The sequence below is a fragment of the Pholcus phalangioides genome, unplaced genomic scaffold (assembly GCF_987345545.1).
Source record: "Pholcus phalangioides strain wild (caught in Gottingen) unplaced genomic scaffold, Ppha-v1.0 ptg000037l_1, whole genome shotgun sequence".
NCBI lineage: Eukaryota > Metazoa > Arthropoda > Arachnida > Araneae > Pholcidae > Pholcus > Pholcus phalangioides.
Genome location: NW_028301624.1, coordinates 4,062,551 through 4,090,348, shown reverse-complemented (window position 1 = coordinate 4,090,348; position 27,798 = coordinate 4,062,551). Strand labels below are relative to the sequence as shown.

General features: G+C 40.5%; 2 protein-coding genes across 3 annotated transcripts in view; both read right to left on the bottom strand.

Moving 5' to 3' along the window:
• The window catches only part of LOC149065947 (glutamate receptor ionotropic, delta-1-like), a 188,752-nt gene that overhangs the window by 121,020 nt on the left and 39,934 nt on the right, over window positions 1-27,798 (bottom strand). For both annotated transcript variants that reach the window (XM_089253336.1, XM_089253337.1), the window contains exon 2: window positions 3,264-3,354. In XM_089253336.1, the coding sequence (XP_089109462.1) occupies window positions 3,264-3,354 (91 nt within the window). The remainder of the gene's footprint in view (window positions 1-3,263; window positions 3,355-27,798) is intronic.
• On the bottom strand, window positions 19,351-20,544 carry LOC149065948 (uncharacterized). Its single transcript, XM_089253368.1, has one exon. The coding sequence runs from the start codon at window positions 20,214-20,216 to the stop codon at window positions 19,467-19,469; it is 750 nt and encodes a 249-aa protein (XP_089109494.1). The 5' UTR covers window positions 20,217-20,544; the 3' UTR covers window positions 19,351-19,466.

Sequence of the window (27,798 nt, the reverse complement as noted above, 5' to 3'; positions counted from 1 at the left end):
AGATCTGAATATCAACACAGAAACATGCTTTCCATTATAATCTTATATATAAATGTGAAAGTATGTATGTATGTATGTTCTTTATACAAATCTACAGTTTTAGACCGATCGTCGCCAGATTTTGCATATATATATATCAAACAGGTCCGGGATTGAACCGTAGGCTACTTTAAAAGTTCGTCAGAGCTAGGCAAATGCCCGAAATGGGCGTTAAACTGTCGGGCAACAATGGTATTGGGGCCTCAACAATTACTTTCGGAACGTTTACTTTGGTTACCGTGGTTTCCAACAATGCGTTTCAGACGTGTATATATGCCTTTACAATGATTTGTCACACCTTTAATTCTGTTATTTTAACAGTTTATTCCTTTATAACGGTTTGTAATTTTTCCAATCTTTCCAGTAATTGAAGGAAACCCGGGAAGCGCCGGGTATTTCTGCTAGCCTATATACAGGGTGTTCTGTAACTGCTAATGCGGCCTTTATCTCATCAACCGCCCATCGTAGAGATATAGTTTCAATATAAAAAGTGCTTAAAAGGCGTTTGAATAATATTCGCTGCACAAGCTGGGCGTATTACGTCGCTAACAACAGAGAACAACAACTACGACGACAAAACTGGGAATTAAGATGTTCAACGTCAATTGATGAACTCAATGCTTGCCTCAAATCATCAACACTCTGGCACGAAGTTAAAAAATTATCATTATCCACCAACATGCGAGCAAAATGACTCAGCACTGCTATCATCTTCACATCAGTTGATCAAACTTGGCAATGGAAGAATTCCCGTAGACCCAAGCACTGGATTGATTACGTTCCCAAATGGATTTTGCCAATTGTTGAACTCAGTTCAAGAATTTACTCAGACAGTCTTCCCAAACATTCAACAAAATCACCGAAACCATGAGTGGCTTTGTGAGAGAGCGATTCTGGCATCCAAAAATGACAATGTGAACAAGATCAACGAAAAAATCCTAAAAATTATTCCTGGAGACCACATCTTACAAATCGGTTGACACTAGCACAGACTCAGCGCAGACAGTTCTGTATCCTGCAGAATTTCTGAAGTCTTTGGATACTACTTGAGCCCGGTATTTCTCACGGACAGCTTTTCGTCGCCTGTTCGCGTGTTGGTAATCCCAAAAATTTGTACATCTACACACCAGATGGAAAAACAAAAAATATTGTGTATCCACAAGCGATTGCCTGAAGTTTTTAATTAAAATATTTAAAAATAAAAGTAATTTTTTTCTTACTTGATGCAGAAATTTTTTTCATTAAGAAATAATTATTAAGCTATACATATATACACTTTTTACGGGGCGGTCAACGTCGCCGGGTATCAGCTAGTAGTTATAATATAAATAAGAAATATTTCGTCCTCCATAACAGTATTTGAAAAGGCCGAACTTTTAACAAAACCTTTGGCCAGACTGCAAGTAGCCCCGAAAAAATATGAAGTAAAAATAAAAAATATATATATTTCCTATCAATACATAACAAAACAAATTAGCCTTGGCGAAACGAAGGTGACAAAACACCATTTGGAAGTTACAAAAAATTTTCACTAAAACTAATAGGCCCAAAACTAAAATAACTCAGGCTAAAAAAATAACACAAAATACAAAGAATACTCGAAAAAATTCTAACCTGATTGCTAACACTAATGCCCAAAACAACTAAGAAAATATATATCAGAAAAGAGGAGAAAGCAAACATAAAATGTCAAAAACAAAGAACCAGGTATTCCCCCCTGTACGAGCAAGTAGGCAACAATGATCAAAACGAAAAATTCAACGGAAAAATAAAACAGAAATAAAAGTAAAAATGAAATTAAAAGAAAAAGATAGAGAAATATAAATTTATATCGGAAAATATGCGAATGAAAATTAGGAAAGAAGAACGAAATATGAAAGTTCTCACACATTCAAGATGGCGGTCCTTCATTAAAATGCAGCAATTTCCAAAACTAACAATTTGGTAGAACATATCATCTAACCGCACACAATACTTAACACAAATTTAAAAAGAGTCAATAAGAACACCGAAGAGAAACAGCGTGTTTTCTGGAGCTTAAATCCAGAAAACACGCTGATGAAAACGCACGAGAACGAGAAAAATTACGAAAGGGTGCACCGACGCCAACCTCGAACACTTGGTAAAGTTCCTGCGACCTTCGGCTATTGACCGGTGAATGGGGCGTTATGAGAACGTTTATCCTCACAACGTTTATCCAACGTTTTATCCTCACAACGTTTATCCAACGTTTTATCCTCACAACGTCCTAGTTAAGAAAAATGTGTGGCACACTTGAATATACAGTTGAATTTTCACGACACACTAGAACTCTATAGTTAGGTTTTTACTGCACACTTCGATTGAAGTTTAAATAACAGTATCGTTTTAACGACTTATCCTTATTGATTGATTATTATTGCATACAGATAATTTATTGTGATTTTCAATTAAAATATCTGAAGCAAAGTTAAGTAGAATCTGAGATTAGAGCTTTTATAGGATATTTTCGCTTTTGCAAAACGAAATTCGGTACAACCATACTTTTGTCTTTATTTTAATGTTTACTTTAGTTTATTTTTAATGTTGTTCATTACACACACAGAAAAATTGGAGTCGCACAAATGTCATGTTTGTTTTTGTTTTTGTAATATTCAGAATCCTTTACGAGTTATCACATTTGAGCAATTGTCGATGAAACCAGAAATATTTTGTAGTTTTTTTCTCAAATTATTGGCAAAAAATGAAAAACATTCGACGATATCTTCCCAAACAATTTCACTGAATGTTGAAAATTAGGCATTTTTTAATCACCAACAATTGATTCATAAGTATGATTAGCGCCCGAGTGGTGCAGGCTACGGTCAAAGTCCACAGGTTCGAATCTGGGAAAGAACATAAGAAGCAAGTTCCTTACCTACCTAGAGCGACCACCGATAGAAGGCGCCTTCATTTTCCACACAACTCCACTAGTTTTAAATTGCCGTATGGCGATATGACCGGAGTTGGTGTGCGATAAAATAGTAGTAGATTTATAAAACTTGATTCGTAAAATATTTAGTCCTCTTAGGTGAGATTCTACTTAGGATTCTACATTTTCCGATAGATATTCTACACGGCGAAATTGTATCAAAATTATCCACATAAACACGAAGCGCTTTTTTTTACTCATTTAACTAAAAAAAAAGCAATCATAAAAGCAGTCAACTGAGATCAATCAACGCGGATTAACTGAGACAACTTACACGTCTCTGAAGAACACCAATCAATCCAGTAAAGCTCCCATTATCCATCAACTTGCCCCATTCTCCATCCGGACATGGCACGAATTCCCAACTGGAAAATTAAAATAGAACAAAATTATAACGATACATATTCTGTTTATTCCACGTCTTAGTCAAGAAGTAAACTAAATATTCACAATGTTTATAACTGCCAGTTAAATGGGAGCACAAGTTTCACAAATCTTGCTAAGTTAATCGAATGTATTAGACATTATCTTCCTTGGGAAAAGTGCTAAAATTTGGTTTTGTTTTTCTACTCTTTTTCCATTTAATGATTTTCCTTCATTGGAAGTCTGCAGCAATTATATTCAGAGCGAAAACAATCATTCGATTGTCTAATCATCCATCCTCGTTCATCAATGAGTAAAATTTTGTTTCTGTAATTTTATATCACCTCTTACTGGCATCTGGACGTTCAGAGTTTCGAATTTTTCAGTACAAAGTCCATCCTCGACATCTACTTAACACTGTACGCAAAGAACTGAGATGTATAAGTGAAATGTTTTGCCTATATTTTTTTTGCAAAAACAATGTATGAAGAGTTCAATAGATTTCTTTCGGCAATCAAATCATGAGACAAATTCCATCATTTACCACTTTATCGATTCCTGCAGTCACATTGCTGCCACATCACCGTCGCCACAATAGTGGTCGGCTAAAGTTGGTTTCCTGTGGTGCCCAACTTCAAGGCGTGAATGCGAGTCGATCTCGCAGTTAGAAAATCTCGCCTCTCACCGCAGAGAGCCGCATGCCTACAGCGGAACGTTTTCAATCATTACATTTCTTTCATAGTTTGAAAAGTATTTTGTTGGCAGATGACAGCAAAATAACAAGCATTACACAGAAACAAACTTCTCTTATAAGGGTCACAACACGAACATGCACATTCCAAAATGCACCAATGCGTTAGCAGTTCCACAGAGGAATATGGACGAGGTGCATGTATGGAAAGTACTACATAATTCATAATTTGTTTGTCCATACAAAAATTAGTTTACAATTAAATAACATATTTTACAATATTTGAAAGAAAATACAAAGAGAAAGAAAAATATTTGAATGGACACGGTAGAACAGCGATGAAGAAAGCTGGGACAGGGAAGAGAGCAGTAGCTAAAAGCTAGTGAAATGCTACTACAGTCGAATCCCGTTATGACGAACGCCAAGAGACCGGAGGAATCACTTCGTTTAAACGAAATTTCGTTATAAAGGAATTCCAGGTTACCTAGCATTGTTCCTATGTAAACTTACTTGGGGGATTAGAAAAGTGTTCGTTAAAACGAGATTTTCGCTATAACGGTATTCGTTAAAACGGGATTCGACTGTAGTAGTCACATTGCCGATCTCCAGTTTTGGGGATATGGTCAAAGTTTCAACGGGATGGGTAGGATGGTACGTGAGTTAATTAATATAACGTTAATTAGCTGCTTCGACAAGGGGACACCAGTATCGGTTAGTAAGGGACAATTCAAGGTTATGGTATCGCTGGGAGTTTTTCTTCAACGAGGTTGCTAATGCGAAGAACTGACTGGGGCACGGTTGCGGTTGGGGTGAGGGAGAAGACCATCTATGGTTTTATGACGGCATCTTACATTTTTGAGGATGTTTTTCTAATCATTACGATAATTTATTCGTTTAGGCCGAAACCCTAGAATTTTTACAGATAATTACATTACAAATAAGTAGGCCTACATAGTTTCTAGGTAATATCAGAAGAGGAAAAACCAAAAGTTTTTAAAAAATATATAAAAATATGTCATACCCCATTAAATCAGTAAACGATAACAATGTAACCTTCTTAATAGCATTCAATTCATGGTTGAAAAAGTGGTACGAATTGTCAGCTTTGAAAGCTCCAGAGAAGAAAAAGCTAGGTATTCCCGGAAGAGGTGGCATGCTATCAAAAGATACATTTTTTTGCACTCCAGTTGACAACTGAAAGTTTAATTGAAGTTGTCAAATATGTTTTTGACACATTGGGCTGTTCATATATAATGCAGGGAAATTTCCGACCTACAGTCTTGAAGCACGTTTTGGGCAATATCGCCAGATGAGTGGAGGGAATTATAATGTTTCTTGTTTGCAGGTAATGGAGGCCGAAAAAAAATTGAGGATTCTGAGCACGATTAGCTTGCACTCACAGAAAAAGAGAGATTTTAAATTGAAAGACCTCAATTGTTCAGAACTTAATAACTATACGAAAAGATTAAAAATACCAGAACTTTTTTACAATGTTTTTAACACTTATGATGATGATGAAATTTCAGAAGATACAATGTCCGTTCTAATTTATATTGATAGTTATATAGCCTTTAACAATCTTTTCGGTAGGAGCGCCTTTAGACGCTCAAATTTTACATGTCATTTCTGGGCAAAGCTGCATTAAGAGTAAGCGTGAACAGTCCTATGGAAAAACCGGAATCCAAACATGACATCAGCGCCCTCTCTGTTGAGGAAGGACAAACTCCTGATGCTGGCCTTTGATTGGCTGCTTGCGTCGGGAAGGAATCGTCTTTTTTCCCCTCCACGCCATTTTGTTTACTTTACTCACGTGAAGACGCTTGGTTAGGTTGGTTAGCTATTGCTCTTGATTTTTTTGGCAAATTTTAATCTTTAAAATTCTAAAAAAGGCCCTTCTAAGGGCCAACTAAAATTCTCTACATACCTTGTAGCTATATTTATTGAATATGTCCGCGTATCCGAAGTTTTATTGCAGATTTGATGGTTGCAAAATGAACTCGAAGACTGGTGTTCACATGTATAAATTTCCGAAAGACAGCAACAGGTAAGTGAAAAATTTCCTTCATTTTATATTATTTTCTAGGACATGATAAAAGAATTGATTTATCAGGGCTATAGTCAGTCATTCATCCGTAATTTTCATTTCACCACAGAACCGTAAAATTGCGCGAAATTTCACTGAAGGGGAAAGAGCCTGACATTGGTAGGGGTAATAATAATGTGCTTTGAAGATAGATATAGATAGACATATATACAATTGTAATATTTCAATTCATTTTCACGGACGTTGAGGGGGTAGACATGTCAGGGCAGCACGTTTTTACTTGTAATTAATGTAAATTTACAATTGATAAACACTCTAGTTAATGTTAATTTAAATAAAATAATTGGTGATAATGATACTGGGAAAGTATCGTCATCGTCTTCGCCGTGGTTGGGAACGGACGTGCTTTTATCGCGCTCCGCTCACCGACCAATAGAAGAAGTTTTATCCGAAACCGTTGCCGGGGGATTACCGAAGGATCATCCGCAACGTCAGTGCGCCATTTTGTGTCTTTCTTTGTGTTTTTCTTCGTTCTCAAGAGTTTTACTTAGAGTGTTGTTTATTTTTGGGTCATATTCTGCGGTGTTCTCTTTTTTTTCTAGCACACGCTGGATTGCGAGATAAGTGGTTTTTTTTATTACATTGCTCTCAATTTTTTTTAAATTTTCGTTGTGTATTTTCGGTCGACTTTTTTTTTCCTCGTTCGCATTTCATTTTCATTGAATTTTTGCCAGAGAGGTTTGTGTTTTCTCGCTTCCCTGATATAAATTCGTAGGTTTTTTGGACGTTAGGGTTAGCAAACAGTGTATACTTTTTCCCAGGTTCTCTCAATAACTTTGTTTTTCCTTCCACTTGGGCCTATAGTTGTAGTGTTAGTGTGATTTGAGATAGTTAGCTAATTCTAAGAAGTAAAAATTGTACTTTGTAGCTTAATACTTTTTTTAGAGTGTGTTCTATTCTTTATTTGTATATTTATTTTATTCTTCGTGATTTAGTGTTGAGCATCTGAGTAATTTTTTCGTACAATCTCTTATGCATATTTCGCATATTTGCATTATTTTAATTTCCTATTAACGTTTTTCATTTTCCTATTTTTAATTATTATTATTATCTAGCTTTAGCAATAGTGTTAGTATGCCTCTACCGCGACTAGTGTTGTGTAGAGCTTGCGACGGGAGATTTCCCTGGTCTAGGGGCATAGTAGCTGATAGTTTCAACTGTAGAGGGTGCTTGGATAGGAAAAGGCTGGAACTCGAGGTCGAAACTTTACGGGAAAAAGTTAGGGTGCCAGAGGGCCCGGTTATAACGGAGCCTCTGGTCGTCGAGCCACCCGTTGATGAAGAAGCAATCTCCACGAACAACGACAGTTTAGAGGGCGAATGGGTGGTCGTGGATGAGGTAGAGGGGGATAGTGATAGGGGTTTAATCATCGGCGATTCTATGGTTAGGGAACTTGGGAACCGAGTGTGTAGGGATTTTCGGGGTTTCGAGCGCTGTTGCCTTCCTGGGGGGAAGATTGGCAACGTTCCAGACGTTTTTCATCGCCGAAAGTTGCCCTTGCGGGCGATTCTGTGGGTGGGAACAAATCAGGTAGGAGCGAATAGTAGTGAGTCTCTGTCAGAGTACCAGGATGTACTATTATCCGCTAGGGAGGGGGGTTCAGATGTGGCAGTGATTCCAGTGCTGCCAAGGGGTAGTAGAGGATATAGGAGTAGGATCCACCAATTCAATATAGGCCTGAAGGACATTTGCTCCTCACTTGGGGTCACGCTCTTGAAGCTTCCCGCATTTACCGATAGGTGGCTTCGTTCGGATGGGATCCATCTAAATAAGAGGGGGGTCTGCGATAGTCTTAGGTCAGGTTTTTTACTCCCAGACCACGTAGTCGGGAATGCGGGTTAGTTAATGGTAATCACAACAGTACTGACGGGGAATTAACCACCTCTGACTTGGATGGCTTCTCGATTGACACTAAACCACCGGGCAAATTAAAATGTGTGTTTCATAAATGCCAGGAGCTTGGGTAATAAGAAAGATTTTTTAGAAACTATGATAGTTGTGGAGGGCTTGGATATTATAGCCATTACAGAATCTTGGGCAAACGATGGGGATGAACCTTTCTTACACATCTCAGGATACGATACCTTTTTGAGAAATAGATCTGATAGGAAAGGGGGTGGAGTGTTGATATACGTGAAATTCTGTTTGAAGACTAGTGAGTGTAACGTGCAGAGAAGTGATATTGAAACCATATGGGTTGAACTTGAGAACCAAAGACGTCATAAACTTATTGTTGGTGTTTGTTACAATCCACCGAATAGGGATCCAAACTACATCGCCAAATTGCATGATGAAATTTCCTACAGTGTAAGCGTAAGAGGGTTCTCATACTAGACAATTTCAATTACCCAGGTATTGATTGGGAGAACCTTTCATTTGGAAATCAGTATGAAAGAGACTTTCTTAAGTTGGTGCTCGAAAATTTTTTGTATCAGAATGTATCAGAAGCCACTAGGAGTACTACTATTTTGGATTTAGTTCTTACTAGTTCTGAGGATCTAGTTGAACATGATTCAGTGGGGGAAAACTTTTCTTCCAGTGATCATCGTATCGTCAGATTTCACTGTAACTTTTCCTCGGGTAAGGTTGATAACAAAAGATTGGTTCCTTGTTTTCGGAGAACTAACTTTGATGTTTTGAAAAGAAGGTTAGCGGAAGTTTTCAAAGACCGGTTGGAATCAGTAGGGGTGGTAAGTCAATGGGAAGAATTTAGTACGAAGCTGTCCTCTGGTTTGCACGACGTTATACCCTTTGTTCGAAAAAGCGTGTTTGTGCATCGCACCCTCTATGATTCACGGATAACGTGCGGAACCTTTATCATGAAAAGAAAATGGCATTCAGAGAGTATAAAAGTGGACGAGGTGACCTATCATTGTTTACTAATAAAAGAAGACTGTTGAAGAAAGCGATAAGGGATAAAAGGAAGTTGAATCTAGGTTGGCAGATAACATTGGATCTGAACCAAAATCATTTTTTGATACGTCAATAATGGATGTAAGGGGACAGTTGGCACCCTCTCGATAGGAGGCTCTAGGGTAGAGAGAAATGTAGGCATGTGTAGTGCTTTCAATGACTTTTTCGCGTCGGTTTTTAATGGAGATAATGATATTCGATATGCGGGTGTTGCATGGGGTAATAAAACCTTCCACGATATTCAAGTAGAAAACGTGGAGGTCCTAAATCTTCTAAGAAATGTATGTGCAAGCAAAGCACCAGGACCAGATGATATCTATCCCACGGTCCTCAGGGAATGTGATAGTCGCCCCTAGAGATTGGAAACTTGGTAACGTTGTTCCGATATTTAAGAAGGGTAGTAGAGAAGCGGTGTCAAATTATCGTCCAGTGAGTTTGACGAGCTCCCTCTCGAAAATTTTGGAAATTATCATCAAAAGGCAGTTTGTGAAGTGGATAGACGAGAATAATGTATTGTCGGATAATCAGCATGGGTTCAGGAAGGGGAAGTCATGTGTAACTAACCTCCTTTGCTTCTATGATCACGTGACTAAGGCTTTGGGTAAGAGCAAAAATGTAGACGTTGTTTACCTTGATTTCCAGAAGGCATTCGTTCGGGTCCAACATGGCAAACTCTTGAAGCGATTACACGAGATGGGAATAGGGGGCAACTTGCTGAATTGGATAGAATCGTGGTTAAGAGATAGGTCGCAACGAGTTATGGTGAACGGGGAATTCTCTGGTTTGACAGACGTCACAAGTGGAGTTCCTCAAGGAAGTGTCCTTGGCCTCCATACTTTTTTCACTTTTTATCGATAAACTCGATCAGGTTATCGATGGAATTACTAGCAAATTCGCAGATGATGTGAAGCTAATGTGGGTAATCGGGAATGAAAGTGATAGGGAGTTGCTCCAGACCAACTTAAACAGGATTGCAGCATGGGCAAATGAATGGAGCATGACGTTTAGCATTGAAAAGTGCATGGTCACTCATTTTGGTTCGAACAACCCACGGTTATCTTACGAGTTGAATGGTGTCACTATCCCGGATGCAACTAGGGTCACCGATTTGGGAATTCTCATTGACGAGCGACTTAGGTTTTCTGAACATTGTTCAGCGGTGGTCAAAAAAGCGAATAGAATGCTTGGTCTCATTTTCAAAAAGGTCTCTTCGCGTTCTCCTAAAGTCATTCTTCCGCTTTTTCGAGGATTAGTTCGTCCTGGACTGGAGTATGCTGTAAGGTTTTGGAGACCATACCTACAGAGGGACATAGACTTGGTTGAAGGGGTGCAGAGAAGAGCTACGCGTGTCCTTATTGGCACACAGGGCTTGAGTTATGAAGAGAGACTTCATTTTTTGAATATGTTTACATTGGATGAATGCAGGTGTAGAGGAGACATGATCGAAATGTTCAAAATTTTCAATGGGATGGATAGGATGGACCATGAACTTTTAGTACACCGCCAATCGACTGCTTTTACAAGGGGACATCAGTATCGATTGGTGAGGGACAATGCAAGGTTATGGTGTCGCAGGGAATTTTTCTCTAATAGGGTTGTTAATAAATGGAATAGCTTACCCCCGGAGGTACTTAATTGTAACACAATTGACACGTTTAAAAAGAAATACGATAAACATGTTGGGGTAAATCGAGAAGCTCTATCCATTCTTAGAATAAGACAACCATAAGTATTCTTTATGGGCATTGTATACTATTTTATCATGTGTATATATTGTTTATAATTTGTGTTAATTGCATTTTTAATTGGGGTGTAATGTGATAGGCCTCCTCGTGGTGCACCCTGGGAAACGCCAAATCTATCACACGTCATTGTCATCGCTTTTTGTGCTCATATAATTCACCTTCAATAGCCCAAATTACATGTTTATTTCTACACATCTTGCAGTACATGTCTTGCATCTCGTTTTGTCCTGTACATGTTTTTGTCTTTTGTGTCCAACCCCTCATTGTGGGCCCCGCTTAGGTGGGGAGGGGTCCTCCCAGACGGGGCATTGCTTCTAGCGTATGCCCTATCCGAGATGCTGTCTACCTGCGTGTTTGCCGTGCGTGGAGACCCGTGAGGCTGGAGATGGGGATCCTGGTTAGACTGATGCGCTAGCTTTGGCCTCGGATTCAGCCGAAACGGGAGGCTTGGATTAGCCCCGTCCAGGTCAATCGGCTGTGGTCGCCTCGGTGGCTGAAGGGGTTACACTACTGGGCAGGTAGAGGGGCCGGGCCTGCCGGACGTCGTTGAGGTTTGTTGGTGCTGCTTCACAACGATCTTGGATCTTGAATGCGTCTGCTCGCCTGTTTCGGTGGTGTATAGCTCTCACCTAACCTGACGTTGCTACTAACCTTCACCGGTTACGTGTGCGCGTTCCCTCGTAGGGCTCCATGGTGGGCATGGTGGGTGGGAGTGGAACAATACCCATTCAAATATGGGAAAAACAAAAAAATTCACCAAAACGTCAAAGAACTGCTCTTAGTGAAACAATTGTCACAGAAACCGCTTCTTCAAATCTATCTACTGTCTCATTCTTCTTTTTGCATAGTTCTGATACCGATAAACAGCTGTCAAAAGTATCATCATTCTTGATAGATAAAGCTCTCTATGGCGCAGTTGGAACTCTGAAATCAGTGAAGGCTCTCCGTTCAGGAGACCTTCTCGTCGAAACTGACACTCCCAAACAAGCCGAAGTCATTCAAAAGCTCACATCTTTCGGGGACATTCCCATAACAGTCAAAATCCATCCCACGCTGAATTATTCACGTGGCGTCATCTCAGACCCTAACTTAATTAACATGGATGAAGATGAACTAACCCAGGAGCTAGCGTCTCAAGGCGTAACATCTGCCAAACATATCATGAGCCGCAAAGATGGCAATCTAGCTCCATCACGTAATATAATCCTGACATTTTCATCCCCAACATTGCCGAAAGATGTCAAAATCGGTTACTATAACCTTCATATCCGGCCATACATACCTAACCCTGTAAGATGTTTCAACTGCCAAAAATTCGGTCACTCACGAATGGCGTGCCGTAGTCAACCCACCTGCGCAAAGTGCGGCGAGAGGGACCACATTTCGGACAGCTGCACTAATTCACCATTCAAGTGCGTCAATTGCGGTGGCGACCACCCGCATTTGACAGGAAATGTCCGAAATGGAATGAAGAGAAAGAGATCCAGAAGATCAAGGTTCTCAATAACATCTCATATATTGGAGCACGCCGTCGTATAATCTCTAACCAAACTCCAATAGCTAATAGATCATACTCTAATATGCTAACAAATCCATCAACAGCTAATAAGACTAACAATCACCAAAGCATCTGTAACAACTCAGACTGAACCCATAGCTGATACATCCACTCAAACATCATCTAACCAACCATGTAATAGTTGTGGCTGCTGTTGCTCTGCTGGATTACGGAAGGAGTCCACCACCTCCGAAGAAGCAGGAAAAGCAACAGCGAACACATTCAAAGTAACTACAGCTACTAAGCCAAAAATCAATAGTGGAAATAAATCTAAAATTAAACTATTCAAGACCGGATATTCAAGAAAAGCCATTCAGAGAGCAAAGAAGAACCCTACATTACAAAACATGTCACTTCTTGATGACAAATCAATTGGTGACATGGATCTCGATAATCCTACAGAATCCGGTACTACTCGCCGGAAATTGGACCGAAATAAGTTCAAAGACCTTGAACCGTCTACATCTATTTGAAATTTATGGCCAACATTATTCAATGGAACATTCGTGGTCTTAGATCCAATTATGAATATCTCAAGGATTTGATCAATCACTATCATCCTGTTTGCGTGGCACTCCAGGAAACTTTTACGAAGCCCTCGGAGACATGGAACATCAGGCGACATTCCCTGTTCCGTATTGGTTACGATGACGGGAGTAGAGCCAGCCGCGGTGTTGCTCTGCTGGTACCACATCACGTATCGTCGCGCGTTTTAACGCTGCGCACGAACCTGCAAGCCATCGCGGTGGAAATCTCTATAGGCCTAAGAATTACCATCTGTTCCATTTATTTACCACCAAATGACACCATCTTACAGAGAGATCTAGAAGATCTGATTGATCAATTACCTCCACCATTTTTTCTTCTTGGAGACTTCAATGCGCATAATATGATTTGGGGATCTAACAGCACCCCACGTGGGGAAATGATTGAACGGCTGTTAGACAATATGGACCTCGCCATCATGAATGATGGTAGTTTCACTCATTTCCATGCCCCAAACAATAGTTTCACTGCAATAGATTTGTCGTTATGTTCACCTTCACTCTTGCCCAACTGGTCCTGGTCGGTTGATCCGGACCTCCACGGGAGCAATCGTTTTCCTCTAGTGGTTAAGTGCCTTGATCGAAGCCATAGCATACCTGAGGGTCCTCCTCGGTGGAAGCTTGTGGCCGCCCGATGGGCAGACTTCACGGTCAAGGCAAAAATCACGGAGGATATGGTTTCGCAAGCCGAAGTCGACCACTGTGTCGATCTTGTGACCAGTTGTATCATCTCTGCAGCAAATGAAACAATACCCAAAGTCTCCTCGAAACTTCCTAAATTTCCTAAACCTTGGTGGAACCACGAATGTAATCTTACGATTAAAGCACAAAAGAAAGCATGGAGTAGGTACCGGCGGTATCCTACCCATGACAACAAGTTGGCATTTTTGAAAGCAAAGGCGATAGCGAGAAGAACCAGGCGCCAGGCCCAACGCGAGTCCTGGCAAAAGTTTACGACGGGAATCAATTCATCAACTTCATCCAAAATCATTTGGGACCGGATCCGAAAAATCAATGGTCATTATCAGTCTCATCCCATCACCATTTTAAATACCAATGGCACTATCATCAGCGATGTCAGGGATATTGCGGACACCATCGCCGCCCATTTCGCCGCTGTTTCCAGCGATGCGAACTATCCCCCATCGTTTCATCCCATTAAATCATCAGCCGAACGTACATCGTACACCTTCCGGCCTTTTACACCGGAGGGGTACAACTCATTGTTCACCCTTCATAAACTGACGACGGCCTTGCAACGAAGTCCTGACTCAGCTGTAGGGCCCGATGCCATTCATTACTCCATGATTCGGCATCTCTCATCTGAATCACTCTCGCATTTACTCATATTATTTAATCGGATCTGGGTCAGTCATTCGTTTCCTGACACCTGGCGAGCAGCCATAGTTCTTGCATTCCCGAAGCCTGGCAAAAATCCTCAACAACCGAACAGTTACAGACCTATTGCTTTGACCAGTTGTTTATGTAAGCTCATGGAACGCATGGTCAACTATCGCCTTATGCACTACCTTGAGGTTAACAATATTTTATCTAAACATCAAAGCGGCTTTAGACGGTTCAGGTCAACAACATGCAATTTGTTACGCCTTGAGACATCAATAAGACAAGCATTTGTGAAGAGGGAGCATATGCTAGCCATATTTTTCGATATAGAAAAGGCCTACGACCGTACTTGGAGGCACGGAATTCTTTCCGACCTCTATAATAGCGGCTTGCGGGGCAACTTGCCCATTTTCATTAAGAACTTCCTTGCTCGCCGCATCTTTCAGGTACGTATCGGAAGCACGTTATCAGCTCCCCAAATTCAAGAACAAGGTGTACCTCAAGGTAGTATTTTAAGTGTTACACTGTTTATTTTAAGACTCAACGGTGTGTTGAACCAACTCCCGTTGTCTGTCACTGGCGCACTTTACGTGGATGATCTGTTGATGTCATATCAATCAGTAAATATGAGGACAGCCGAGAGACAATTACAAACCGCACTCAACAAAATCAGCAAATGGGCACATAATAACGGCTTCTCATTCTCCGCTGACAAGACTGTCGCTATGCACTTTTGTCGGCGTCGAGACCTACATGATGACCCACAATTGTTTCTAAACAATAGTCAAATACCAATAGTAGAAAATACAAAATTCCTCGGCGTCACATTCGATAAAAAACTGACTTTCAAACCTCATATTGCGCAATTAAGAGCTCGTTGCATGAAGACGATGAACCTCTTGAAGGTCATCTCGTCTACATCATGGGGAGCAGACCGTAAGTCACTCATTCACTTGTATAAAGCTCTAATAAGATCAAAGCTCGACTACGGTTCCATTGTATACGGGTCAGCACCTCGGAGCTATCTGAGTGTGCTCGACCCAGTTCATCATCTTGCTCTCCGCATTTCTTCTGGAGCTTTCCGGACTTCCCCTATGGAGAGGCTGTATGTTGAATGCAAGGAGGCATCTATTACAACAAGACGCCAACAGCTTTCTTTGAAATATTATATTAAAATGAAATCTTTACCAGGTCATCCACTTCATAATGTCATTTTCAATCCGTCATTTCATAGATTTTTTGCTGCTCGCCCTTCATGTGTCCCGTCTTACGGTCTTCGTATGTGGGCACTTGTGGAAGAACTAGAATTAGACATCAGTCGTGTGGCCCCAGTTGCTTGGCAACTGGCACCATGGGAGCAGTCTCTGCCAGATGTCCCTCTTTCATTATCATTATACCCTAGAGCCACCACAGCAGATGTCATATATCGACAGATTTTCTTTAGGCACAGGGGTAGGTACAACAGGTACTTCCCCATATATACCGACGGCTCCAAGAGCACTGGCCATGTCGGTTGTGCCTACATCTGCTGTGAGGAGACATCTATCGGGAATTATGAGATGCATCGGTTGCGTGTAGTTACAGAGACATATCTTACACAAGGGACGGACTTTATTTCACACAACATCCTATATACATGACGAGAAACGAACTGCGCAATAACTAGAATAATCACCTGATGGCGCTTTGAACGCGTACATCAATCCTCGCTCTGAGGAAGTGGCTTTCTTTTCCCACACGTCGGCGGCGACGCCACAGACTATCCCCCCAGTGAGCGAGCGAACGCTAATGTAGGAAATACAAGATTGACATTCACATATTGATGATACAAAATTATAACAAATAATAACCAATGTGCATGTGTGTATAAATACTTGCGACAGCTGAGAATTCAATATTTTGCTAAGACGAATGAAAAATACGAATATATACGATGTTAACATGTTTGCAATGATTTGAAAAAATAAATAATGTAAATTAACACTTATGCGAGAAATGCGAAAATAATATGTACACATATGCGAAAATGTAAAGGCATAACACAAGAATATAAATGGGTGTAAAACATATGCAATCAAAAATACGAAACAAATCGTTCTGGAAAATGAACTCTTCGTCCATAACGAGTTGTTACTGTTTTTTCTGTCGTTGACACTAGACTTTTGGAGTCCTGTTTAGAACTGATCTCATTTGGTAGTTCGGTGACTGCAGGTGGTTCTCTGTCATCCATGGCGAATGCAGGTTTGACTCTGTCAATAGACACTGAGATAGATTTACCATTTACTTTGATTACAAAAACTTTGTCGGTCCTTCGCACTACAGGATATGGTCCAGTGTAGGGTGCGCTTAATGCAGGTCGAACTTTGTCTACGCGTAAGAACACATGAGAACAAGATTTTAAGGAAGGATGAACATAAATCTTGAAAGTATTCTTATGAGATGGAGATACGGGTGATAAACTCCTCAAGAGCGAAGACAGCATTGATGCATAGGTAGCGTCTGGTGTAGATTTGGACACCTCATCTGAAAGTAGGTCAGATGGCAATCTAATAGTGGTTCCATACACCAGTTCGGCACAGGTAGCTTGAAGATCCTCCTTGAAAGCGGATCGTAGACCCAGGAGGACTATCGGAAGCGATTCTGACCATTTGGTATTGTCGTGAGCAATGATGGCACTTTTTAGGGTGCGATGAAATCGCTCGACCAGACCATTGGCAATTGGATGATATGCAGTGGTTCGTATGCGATCTGTTCCTAGTAGTGCTGCGAGCTGCTGGAAGAGATGAGATTCAAATTGAGTTCCACGATCTGTGGTCACTGTTGAGGGACACCCAAAACGACTGATCCATGAATCAAAGAATGCTTTGCAGATGGTTTCGGCGCGTATGTCCGGTATCGGTGTTACTTCGGGCCATCTTGTAAATCTGTCTATCATGGTAAGACAGTAGATGTTCCCGTTTGATGGTGAATAAGGGCCTATAATGTCAATGTGCACATGTGAAAAACGAGCGTCGGGAAGTGCGAAGGTGCTCAGAGGTGCTTTTGTGTGCCTCTGGATTTTCGATCGCTGACATGATTGGCAGCAGCGTACCCAAGCTGTGATGTTTTTGTTCATGTTTGGCCACACATATCGTGAGCAAATGAGGTTTTTTGTTACAGCGATTCCGGGATGCGATAGATTGTGAAGGTGGTCAAAAATCAGCTTTCGATACGAGTCTGGAACGAAAGGTCTGGGTGAGCCAGTTGAAATGTCACACCATAATTCACCATCTGTTAGATGACATGGCTTCAGTTCCAGCTGTAGAGATGTGTTGTTACCCTTCAAAATTTCTTTCAGTTCAGGGTCGCTTGATTGAAATTCCCCGAATTCTTTGAAATTAATGTCCTTAGAACCAGTTATTGCGTCGATTTCGATTCTTGACAGTGCATCTGCGACATAATTTTGAGAGCCTTGGACGTGACGGATATCGGTTGAATACTGGGATATCAAGTCCAAATGACGAAGCTGTCGCGGCGAACATTTGTTTGGATTTTGCTTGAAGGCATAAATTAGGGGCCTCTGATCTGTGTAGATAATGAACTCCCTGCCTTCGAGCATGTGCTTGAATTTTTTTATAGATGAATAAATTGCAAATAGTTCTCGGTCGTATGCGGACCATTTGTTTTGACTTTTGGACAATTTCATAGAGAAGAATGCGATGGGTTCCCATTTGTCGGCTAATTGCATGAGAGCACCACCCACTGCGACATCTGAAGCATCTACCCAAACACTTAATTTAGCTCCAGGAAGTGGATGTCTCAGGAGTGTGGCATTTGCCATGGCATCTTTGGCCAAAGTGAACGACTTTGTTGCTTCATCGGTCCACGCGAGTTGGTCGTTGGCACGAGCAGAACGAGGTGATTTTTTATTTTTATGACCTTCGAGAAATTTTATTAACGGATGTAACAAATCGGCAGCTTTCGGAATGAAACGTCGATAAAAATTGTACATACCGAGAAATCTTCGAAGTTGTGTCAAGGTCGTTGGCTGTGGATAATCCAAGATACACTGAACTCGATCTGTCAGAGGTTCGATGCCGCTTGTAGATAGCCGGAATCCAAGGAAGTCGATGGTTTCTTTACCGAAGTTGCACTTGGAGACGTTGACGCAGAGTCCATATTCTTGAAGTCTGTTGAAGAGAGTCTTGAGATGATGGATGTGTTCATCAGGATCTTTTGATGCAATCAGGATGTCGTCGACGAATGCGTAAACTCCAGGAAGTCCTCTGGTCACTTCATCGATGAATCGCTGGAAGGTTGCAGAAGCGTTGCACAATCCGAATTGCATCCTGGTGCTCTCAAACAATCCGAAAGGTGTGCATATTGCTGTTTTGTGGATGTCATCAGGATTTATTGGGATCTGATGATAGGCTTTTATGAGATCCACATGGCTGAAAATTTTAGTACCATGCAGTTCAGCAGTGAAATCAGCAATGCAAGGAATGGGATATTTGTCTTTTAACGTTTGTGCATTTAAAGCACGGAAATCTCCGACCGGTCGAAATTCCAAGGTACCCTTTTTTGGTACCATATGAAGTGGTGAGGCGTAATTACTCCTCGAAGGTCTCAAATGCCCCAGTTGCAGCATGTTGTGAAATTCCGATTTCGCTATTTTTAATCTGTCTGGAGCTAACCTACGAGGTTTCGCCACCACAGGCGGTCCTTTTGTGGATATATGATGGATGGTGTTGTGCTTTACTGGTGCATTTGGATTAGGAAGTTTAGTGATCTCCGGGAATTCAGAAATCAGCTTGTGATACGCCGAGTCACCGGTAATCGTTTTCACCGAATGAATGCACGTTGCGTTTGAGACGCGTCCGGGACGTTTCAATTTCGTTTTCAAGTCACGTAGGAACTTGTTGCGAAGGTCCGGGACTAAGTCGAAATAATGAAGGAAGTCCGCACCCAGTATAGGAGTTGACACATTGGCGATGTAAAATGGCCAGGAAAAATTTCGTCTCAAGCCGAAATCCACGGAAAGAATACGTTGGCCGTACACCTCGATGGATGATGAATTCGCGGCTGCGAACGCTTGAACAGGCCGTTGTTTGCGCTGAGAAAGGCTTGCCGGCAAGATCGAAACATCACTGCCCGTATCAACGAGGAAAGATAGATTCGTTTTCATGTCTTTCACAAACAGGCGACGTGACGTAGATGGCAAAGAGCAAGTCGCCTCTACTCTTTGCTGAGTTCGTTTCCCGAATATTTGCAGGGAGAGACACATTTCTTGGCATCGGTGCCGAATCGTCGATGATACCAACACTCGTCGCGATTTTTCGATCTGCTACGCTGTCGCGGGTAGCGATTTCGGTACGGGCTACGACTTCGCCCTCGGGAAATCTCGTCGATTCGCACATGGAGCTTTTCGATTTCCGACAACAAACGTTCCTCGATGGAATTCGCGGAAGAGTTAGAACAGGCACTTACCGCTTGTGGTGCTACGTCCATGACACGATCGGCGATTTCGGCCGCTTTGTCCAACGTTAGTGGTGTGACTGCAGCCAGGATAGATTGCACAGATGTTGGCAAATGCTGAAGAAACAGTTCCAACATGAGCTCGTCCGGAACGCTGTGTGATTCCGCGCGACGCCGCATGACGCGCAAAAGTTCACTTGGACAACGATCACCGAGTTGCTCCCCAGTGAGAAGTTTCCGTATCTCTTGCTGTGACGATTCACCACTGCGCTTGATTAATTCCGATTTCACGTGTCCGTAGGGATCTGTTGCCGTTGGATTCGTGATGACATCGCGGATGACGGAAGCTGCTTCCGGTGGTAGATGGGCCACTATGTAGTTGAATTTTGTGCGACTGTCCGTTACCGGTTTCGGAATCCCCAGTTCGAAAGTTGATTCGCACATCAAGAACCACAGTGTAGGATCGGCGAAATTGTACGGTGGTATCTTTACCGCTGCCACGTCCGCCATGCTTTCGCTTTTGCGTGGGCGAGAATGTTCAACAGCACGTGTTGTTTCCGTTGAGATGCGTCCGCTGTTTCTTTTTTTAGATATAATGTCTCAACTGATGATCAGACTTTCCAAGGTCACCAATATCGGGAATTATGAGATGCATCGGTTGCGTGTAGTTACAGAGACATATCTTACACAAGGGACGGACTTTATTTCACACAACATCCTATATACATGACGAGAAACGAACTGCGCAATAACTAGAATAATCACCTGATGGCGCTTTGAGCGCGTACATCAATCCTCGCTCTGAGGAAGTGGCTTTCTTTTCCCACACGTCGGCGGCGACGCCACACATCTTTCAAACTTCCAGACACATTCACTATATATTCGGCAGAACTGTACGCAATCCTTCAGGCTCTACGTCATATACGACGCAAATGCCACCGACGATGCATCATCTATAGCGACTCTCTCAGCGCATTACAAGCACTGTGTTCCTGTACGTTTCACATTCATCCATTCATTCATGCCATTTTTCATGAACTACATTATTTCACTCATCATGGTACCACAGTAAAATTTTACGGGGTACCAGGTCATGTAGGAATACCGGGCAACGAAAAAGCAGACACCGCAGCTCGAACAACAACTAACATTGATAATAGCCTTTTGATACCTGCCAGTGACCACTTCTCAATCCTCTGGGAAGTGATGCATCGCCGCTGGCAGGAGCACTGGAACAATCAAATAAATAATAAACTTCATGCCATCAAGCCTACACTTGGCCTTTGGCGTTCGAGCTGCAGAACTAACCGAAAGGAGGAAGTTCTGCTTGCCCGGTTGCGCATAGGACACAGTCGCCTAACACAATCATATTTGTTATTACGAGAGAGTCAACCAGAGTGCCCTTATTGTCAAAGTCCATTGACCATTGCTCATGCTTTTACTTGTTCACATCATCGTCATCATTTTACGACCGCTTTTGGTCAGAGTCATCTTTCACTTCATGACATTTTAAATGACCATAGCGATGCATCTCGCATTTTTAAATTCATCAAGGCCATTGGTTTATATGACAAATTATAGTTTTTACAATTTATGTCATTGTTTTACGTTTTATGTTCCTTTTTATATGTTTTAGTTTTTTGACATGACAGAAGGACATTTTTCGTATTTTTATATCATGTTTTGGCGCAGTTTGGCCAAATTGGTCCTTGCGCCAATAAATTGAAAATCCAATCCAATCCATTTTTAATTGGGTTGCTGTTTTTTTTTTTTTGAAATATATGACATCCATATTTTTATGGGCATCTTTTAATCAGCCATCTCGTTGGGCATTTTGCCTGTTGTAGCGTTGTATTTGTATTTGAAAGCTCATGTATAATGTGACAGACACTTTATACATACTTTACACAAACACACAATGTATAATGTGTGTGTAAGAAAAAAAATATTTTCTATTTCTGGAAGAAAATAATACTGTTCATGGTCATGAGAAAAAAATGTTCCAGATTTTCAATCTGGAGCAGGATAATTTTTCTAAAAAATAGATAAATGTTCCAAAAGTTTTGCTTGGAAAGGCATAAAAAATTTAAATTCTTTTGTACACAAATTTAAAAAAATACTACGGTACTTATTGAAATTTTTTAATTTCAAAAAATGGTAATTTCATTCATGTGAGTATAGTTATAGTTTGTCAGTCAAGCCCCTGAATCAGAAAGATATGTAGACCACATAAATTTTTTAGAAGCTATTTCTGTATCTGGAAAACCAGGTCCAATAACAATGTTTCTTTCACTTTTACAGGACATGTCGACCCTATTTCATGTTGATAGATGTATTGATATAAATTCTGTGGTGTCCTAACTCCTAATCATTTCGTCTGATCAAAGAGGAAAACAACTGATTCAGATTATAAAAAAAAATTTCACATTTGTGAAGTGAGTTAAGATTTGTTTAAAATTCAAATTTATTTTTATGAAACTATTTTAACAAAATATGTTAACTATAAATTGTTATGGCGATAATACGTAGTCAACCAAGCTACATTTCTCTGAAAAAAAAATTTCAAAAAAAATTCTTGCTTACATAAAAATACTATCAAGGAAGGACATTAGTCTTGTACTGTTCTGCAGAGTAGACTGGTTAAAATTATGACGTAAAATTTTGGTGATTTGAACAACAGAATTTAGTGTTGAATAGTTTAAGTAAAAATAACCTAGTGGTATCTTTCAAGCAGCTTTGTTTCTGGGCGAGAAAGCCTTTATACGCTCGCGAAAGCTAGTTCCTTCCTCAAAACCCTTTGTGTCGTGATTGACAAGCTGCAACTCCCCTTCTCATTCAGGTGTCCCTTTGAGGCTACTTCACAAGAGCAGAAATTATACTCGATGAAAGGTGCGTATTTTATTGTGCCCTTTCAACAAGACCACCGTGCTTATGTTCAAGTACCGCAGACATGGAGGAAAGAATAACAGGAGGTGACATCAGGAACGAAAATTGAAGCCGTTGTGGCAACCCTATGGGCTGACGAGTAACCCCAAACAAACCGCTCTTTTCCCTATACTTAACATGTGTTTTGCCGGATCGAATTCTTTTAAAATATTAATAACTAAATAAATTTAAGCACCATGACCATTTAATGCGTCTTCAGGTAATCTACATGATCCAATGATGGGGAAAGATAAAAGTTTATCCTTGTATAAGGGGTTTTTATATTTTTAATTTATTTTTGAAAAAGGGGAAGATCACTTTTCACTCCCGACTCGTCATAAGTTTTTAGTTCAGTGCCTTCAATTTATTTTAAAAATTTGATGCATCACATTAATGTCTATGGAAATATGATTAATTAAAATAATATGAAGCTGCAATAAAATGCAATTTCATAATTTTTTTCTTTTAACTGTTTATCTTGCCTTTTTGTTTCGTTCATCATTATCATAGATCCGGGACATTTCGAAAGTGTTTCAGGCCCGTGGGTGCTCGTCTTAAGCTTTACATGAGGAATTTTTTTTTCAGGAAGGTGCTCGAGCACCTTCTGGCAGGGCCGTAGCTAGGATTTTTGGCACCCGAGGCAAACAGCATTTTACCGCCCCCGTGCCTCAAACATGAGCGGAGATACGGGGGGGGGAGGGGCAAAGGTGGAGTCGACTGATCTAATGTATATATGATCTGACATCATCATCATCATCGTGACCCCCCCAGCAATAATGACATTGCCCCCCCCCCCAGACTTCCAAGTCAATCTCTGCCTATGGCCTCAAAGTACTGGAAGTGCTCGAGCGTCCTCCGCCACTGTGTATTTATGGTTTTGCTGCCTGTAGCCTGTACAAATTTCGCCACCCTTCTTCCGTTCCACTCTCATATTCTTGAATACTTATTACTGAAATATATGCCACCCATCCGAACTTTCCGCTATGTAGATGTATTGAGAAAAAAATATTAAAAAATAAAAAACTTTTTTGATAAGCCATCTCTCTTACCTATAGTATTTAGAAAAATAATCTGAGCTGTTTTTTTCCTCTTCATTTTGTACCAATTACTCTGCTTTTAAAGTGGTATGTGTACGAAAATTTGACAAAAAAAGTTTCGAATTGAATTTGAAATCTAAAATTGTGTCTGTGTTCGAGTTTTTGCCTGGAATGGAGAAATATTTCTACAATATTTTAATATAAACAGCTGAAAAGCGTTATATATGATAATGTTTTGCATATATAATGTTTTTCGCAAAAAAGGCAGATTTTTTTTCAAACACCGCTTGCTCAAGTGTCTTTAAACATTGTATTTCTCTCAGCACTGAGTTATTACATGTTTTGGCATAATATTTTTAAAATTAAAATGCCGAGAAGGAATTTTGTGGCACAAGATATGGGTAAATTTTGGTTATTTTTGCAAAAGGTTCCATGTTGTTGAAGTTAATATTCGAAAACAAATAACAACTAAAATTGTAAAAGCTCTAGTTCAATTGCATAAATATATCCAAAGAATTTGAGGGAAAAAAATCGAGTTCCTAAAGTGAATAGTAAATTTTTAAATGAATTTTAAAAACGGGGGTGTTTCTCATAGGAAAGCATGGGATGCCACGGTTTGTTTGGGCTTACTTGGTCCCTTTAAGAGCGATCACTGGCTTCATCTGGCAACCCAGATTCACATGCTTTCTCAACGGAGGCGCTGTTCGCGTCACCTCCTGTTATTCTTTCCTCCATGTACCGCAGAGGACAGGCTATAGACATTCCCAAGCCATAAATACAATAAAATGGCTTCGATAGAATGCTGCATACTGCGGCATCGTTCACGAGATGCCCAGTTTTGTTAATCGACAACTACAATTGTAAGTTGTTTATTCATTCTAAAAATGGCGGGAAAAGGGTTTCGTACTTGTCTGTTTAGAGTTCATTTTTTCCACACGCATAGGAACTATAGTCCGTTTCAGGTTAACTTTGCAGTGAAGGGGAAGCTACGAGGTAACCGCATCACTCGTTGCTAAGGGAACGAAAGCCTCTTTACCTATGTATCGATGCGCGGCCTCGGTAAGGTATGGCCGATTCTCGCCAATCTCACTAAAAAAAATATTTTTTACGTGTAACGTAATTGCACAGTTAAATTAGTAATAATTATATAATTAAAAGAAAACCATTGCCGATACTTTCAGAAATTGAAGTGAGGTTTTTGAAATCATTTGTTTTGTTTTTTGATTAGAAAGTGTTTTAAAATTTAGAAAAAATAATTATCTTCCATCAGCGTGTCACTTACTCTTTATTAATGTGCCGTAAGTAACACTAAAAATTTCAAAAAACAGTCATATTTTTCTGCAATATTTCCCTTCCCTCAGCTGAAATTTATTTACAAAAAAAAATCCAAACAATATTATGAAAGCAACGTATAATTTTAAAATACTGTATATTAACCATGGCTCTCAAAAACTTGGGGAGTTTTAATTTTTTTCTTCAATTTATATGGAAAAAATGAATGTTAAATAAAATTGAGAAGAAGCAGATTAACTCTGTTTTCACGTGTAAATGCAGGAATGGCACCAAATAATAATAATGATACGGAAAAGTTTAGAATTTTTCTACTCACTTTTCTTGCCGAAATTTCCGTCGCTCGACCTCCCCCCTTCCCCGAACGGTATACGTCGATGCCACTTGTTTGTTTTCACGACAGTTTTAGTTTTTTGTTACGGTTGATGTGCTGCTCATGGTTGTTACGGATGATTCTTATTGGGTTTTGTTTACAGCGAGTATTCAAAAACCAAAAATATACTATTCAGGAATGGAAGAACAGAGAACTTTAGCGTGGCTATCTCTGGTGAAAATAAAGACATGTTATAAATAAAGAAATGACATGTCACATAAAAGATGAAAGCCCAAACTACTGTGGACCCTCCCCCCCCCCCTCTCATTTATTTTATCTGAAGAGACACTAAAGGCACGGGGCATCGAGAGAAACGAGTGGACGATGGCGTCCGTTCGTGTGAGTGGAAGTCGCGACTCTGTCAACACTCTCCGTGATCGGAAACTAAAACTATCCCATAAACATGGCAAAAAATAATTAAAAAAAAAGGAGGACCTAAAACTTCTGCACCCATAGAGGGCCTCTCATAACAATATCGGTGCTCCCGTGGAAGAGAAACACTTCTTGTAATCTATGAGTGAATATCTGAACTCACTGAAGCCTATTTTTGGGAGAAAATAAAACTGATTGAATATTGGTTTTTATGTAAGCCTATAACTGCATGTAAAACAATGAAAAATTTTATCGTTATGGAAAATTCAAATAAATAACGGAAAAAAAAAATATATATAGTATACAATTGTGTAGTTGAATCTAGGTTGGCAGATAACATTGGCTCTGACCCAAAATCATTTTTTCGATACGTCAATAATGGATGTAAGGGGACAGTTGGCCCCCTCTCGATAGCAGGCTCAAAAGTAGAGAGCAATGTAGGCATGTGTAGTGCTTTCAATGACTTTTTCGCGTCGGTTTTTAATGGAGATAATGATATTCGATATACGGGTGTTGCATGGGGTAATAAAACGCTCAACGATATTCAAGTGGAAGACGTGGAGGTCCTAAATCTTCTAAGAAATGTATGTGCAAGCAAAGCACCAGGACCAGATGATATCTATCCCAGGGTTCTCAGGGAAGGTGCTAATGAATTGTTGGGGCCAGTCGCACAGATATACAGGAGTAGTGTTGCTGAGGGTATCGTCCCGAGAGATTGGAAACTGGCTAACGTTGTTCCGATATTTAAGAAGGGTAGTAGAGAAGTGGTGTCTAATTATCGTCCAGTGAGTTTGACGAGCTCCCTCTCGAAAATTTTGGAAATTATCATCAAAAGGCAGTTTGTGAAGTGGATAGACGAGAATAATGTATTGTCGGATAATCAGCATGGGTTCAGGAAGGGGAAGTCATGTGTAACTAACCTCCTTTGCTTCTATGATTACGTGACTAAGGCTTTGGGTAAGAGCAAAAATGTCGACGTTGTTTACCTTGATTTCCAGAAGGCATTCGATCGGGTCCAACATGGCTAACTCTTGAAGCGTTTACACGAGATTGGAATAGGGGGCAACTTGCTGAATTGGATAGAATCGTGGTTAAGAGATAGGTCGCAACGAGTTATGGTGAACGGGGAATTCTCTGGTTGGACAGACGTCACAAGTGGAGTTGCTCAGGGAAGTGTCCTTGGCCCCATACTTTTTTCACTTTTTATCGACAAACTCGATCAGGGTATCGATGGAATTACTAGCAAATTCGCAGATGATGTGAAGCTAATGGGGGTAATCGGAAATGAAAGCGATAGGGAGTTGCTCCAGACCAACTTAAACAAGATTGCAGCATGGGCAAATGAATGGAGCATGACGTTTAGCGTAGATAAGTGCATGGTCGCTCATTTTGGTTCGAACAACCCACGGTTCTCTTACGAGTTGAATGGTGTCACTATCCCGGATGCAACTAGAGTCACCGATTTGGGAATTCTCATTGACGAGCGACTTAAGTTTTCTGAACATTGTTCAGCGGTTGTCAAAAAAGCGAATAGAATGCTTGGTCTCATTTTAAAAAATGTCTCTTCGCGTTCTCCTAAAGTCATTCTTCCGCTTTTTCGAGGCTTAGTTCGTCCTGGACTGGAGTATGCTGTAAGGTTTTGGAGACCATACCTACAGAGGGACATAGACTTGGTTGAAGGGGTGCAGAGAAGAGCTACGCGTGTCCTTATTGGCACACAGGGCTTGAGTTATGAAAAAAGACTTCATTTTTTGAATATGTTTACATTGGATGAACGCAGGTGTCGAGGAGATATGATCGAAGTGTTCAAAATTTTCAATGGGATGGATAGGATGGACCATGAACTTTTAGTACACCGCCAATCGACTGCTTTTACAAGGGGACACCAGTATCGATTGGTGAGGGACAATGCAAGGTTATGGTGTCGCAGGGAATTTTTCTCCAATAGGGTTGTTAATAAATGGAATAGCTTACCCCCGGAGGTAGTCAATTGTAACACAATTGACACGTTTAAAAAGAAATACGATAAACATGTTGGGGTAAATCGAAAAGCTATCCATTCTTAGAATAAGACAACCATAAGTATTCTTTATGG

Excerpts from the sequence above, each read along its gene's own strand:
- LOC149065948 (XM_089253368.1), bottom strand. The coding sequence starts at position 20,216 with ATGGCGGACGTGGCAGCGGTAAAGATACCACCGTACAATTTCGCCGAT.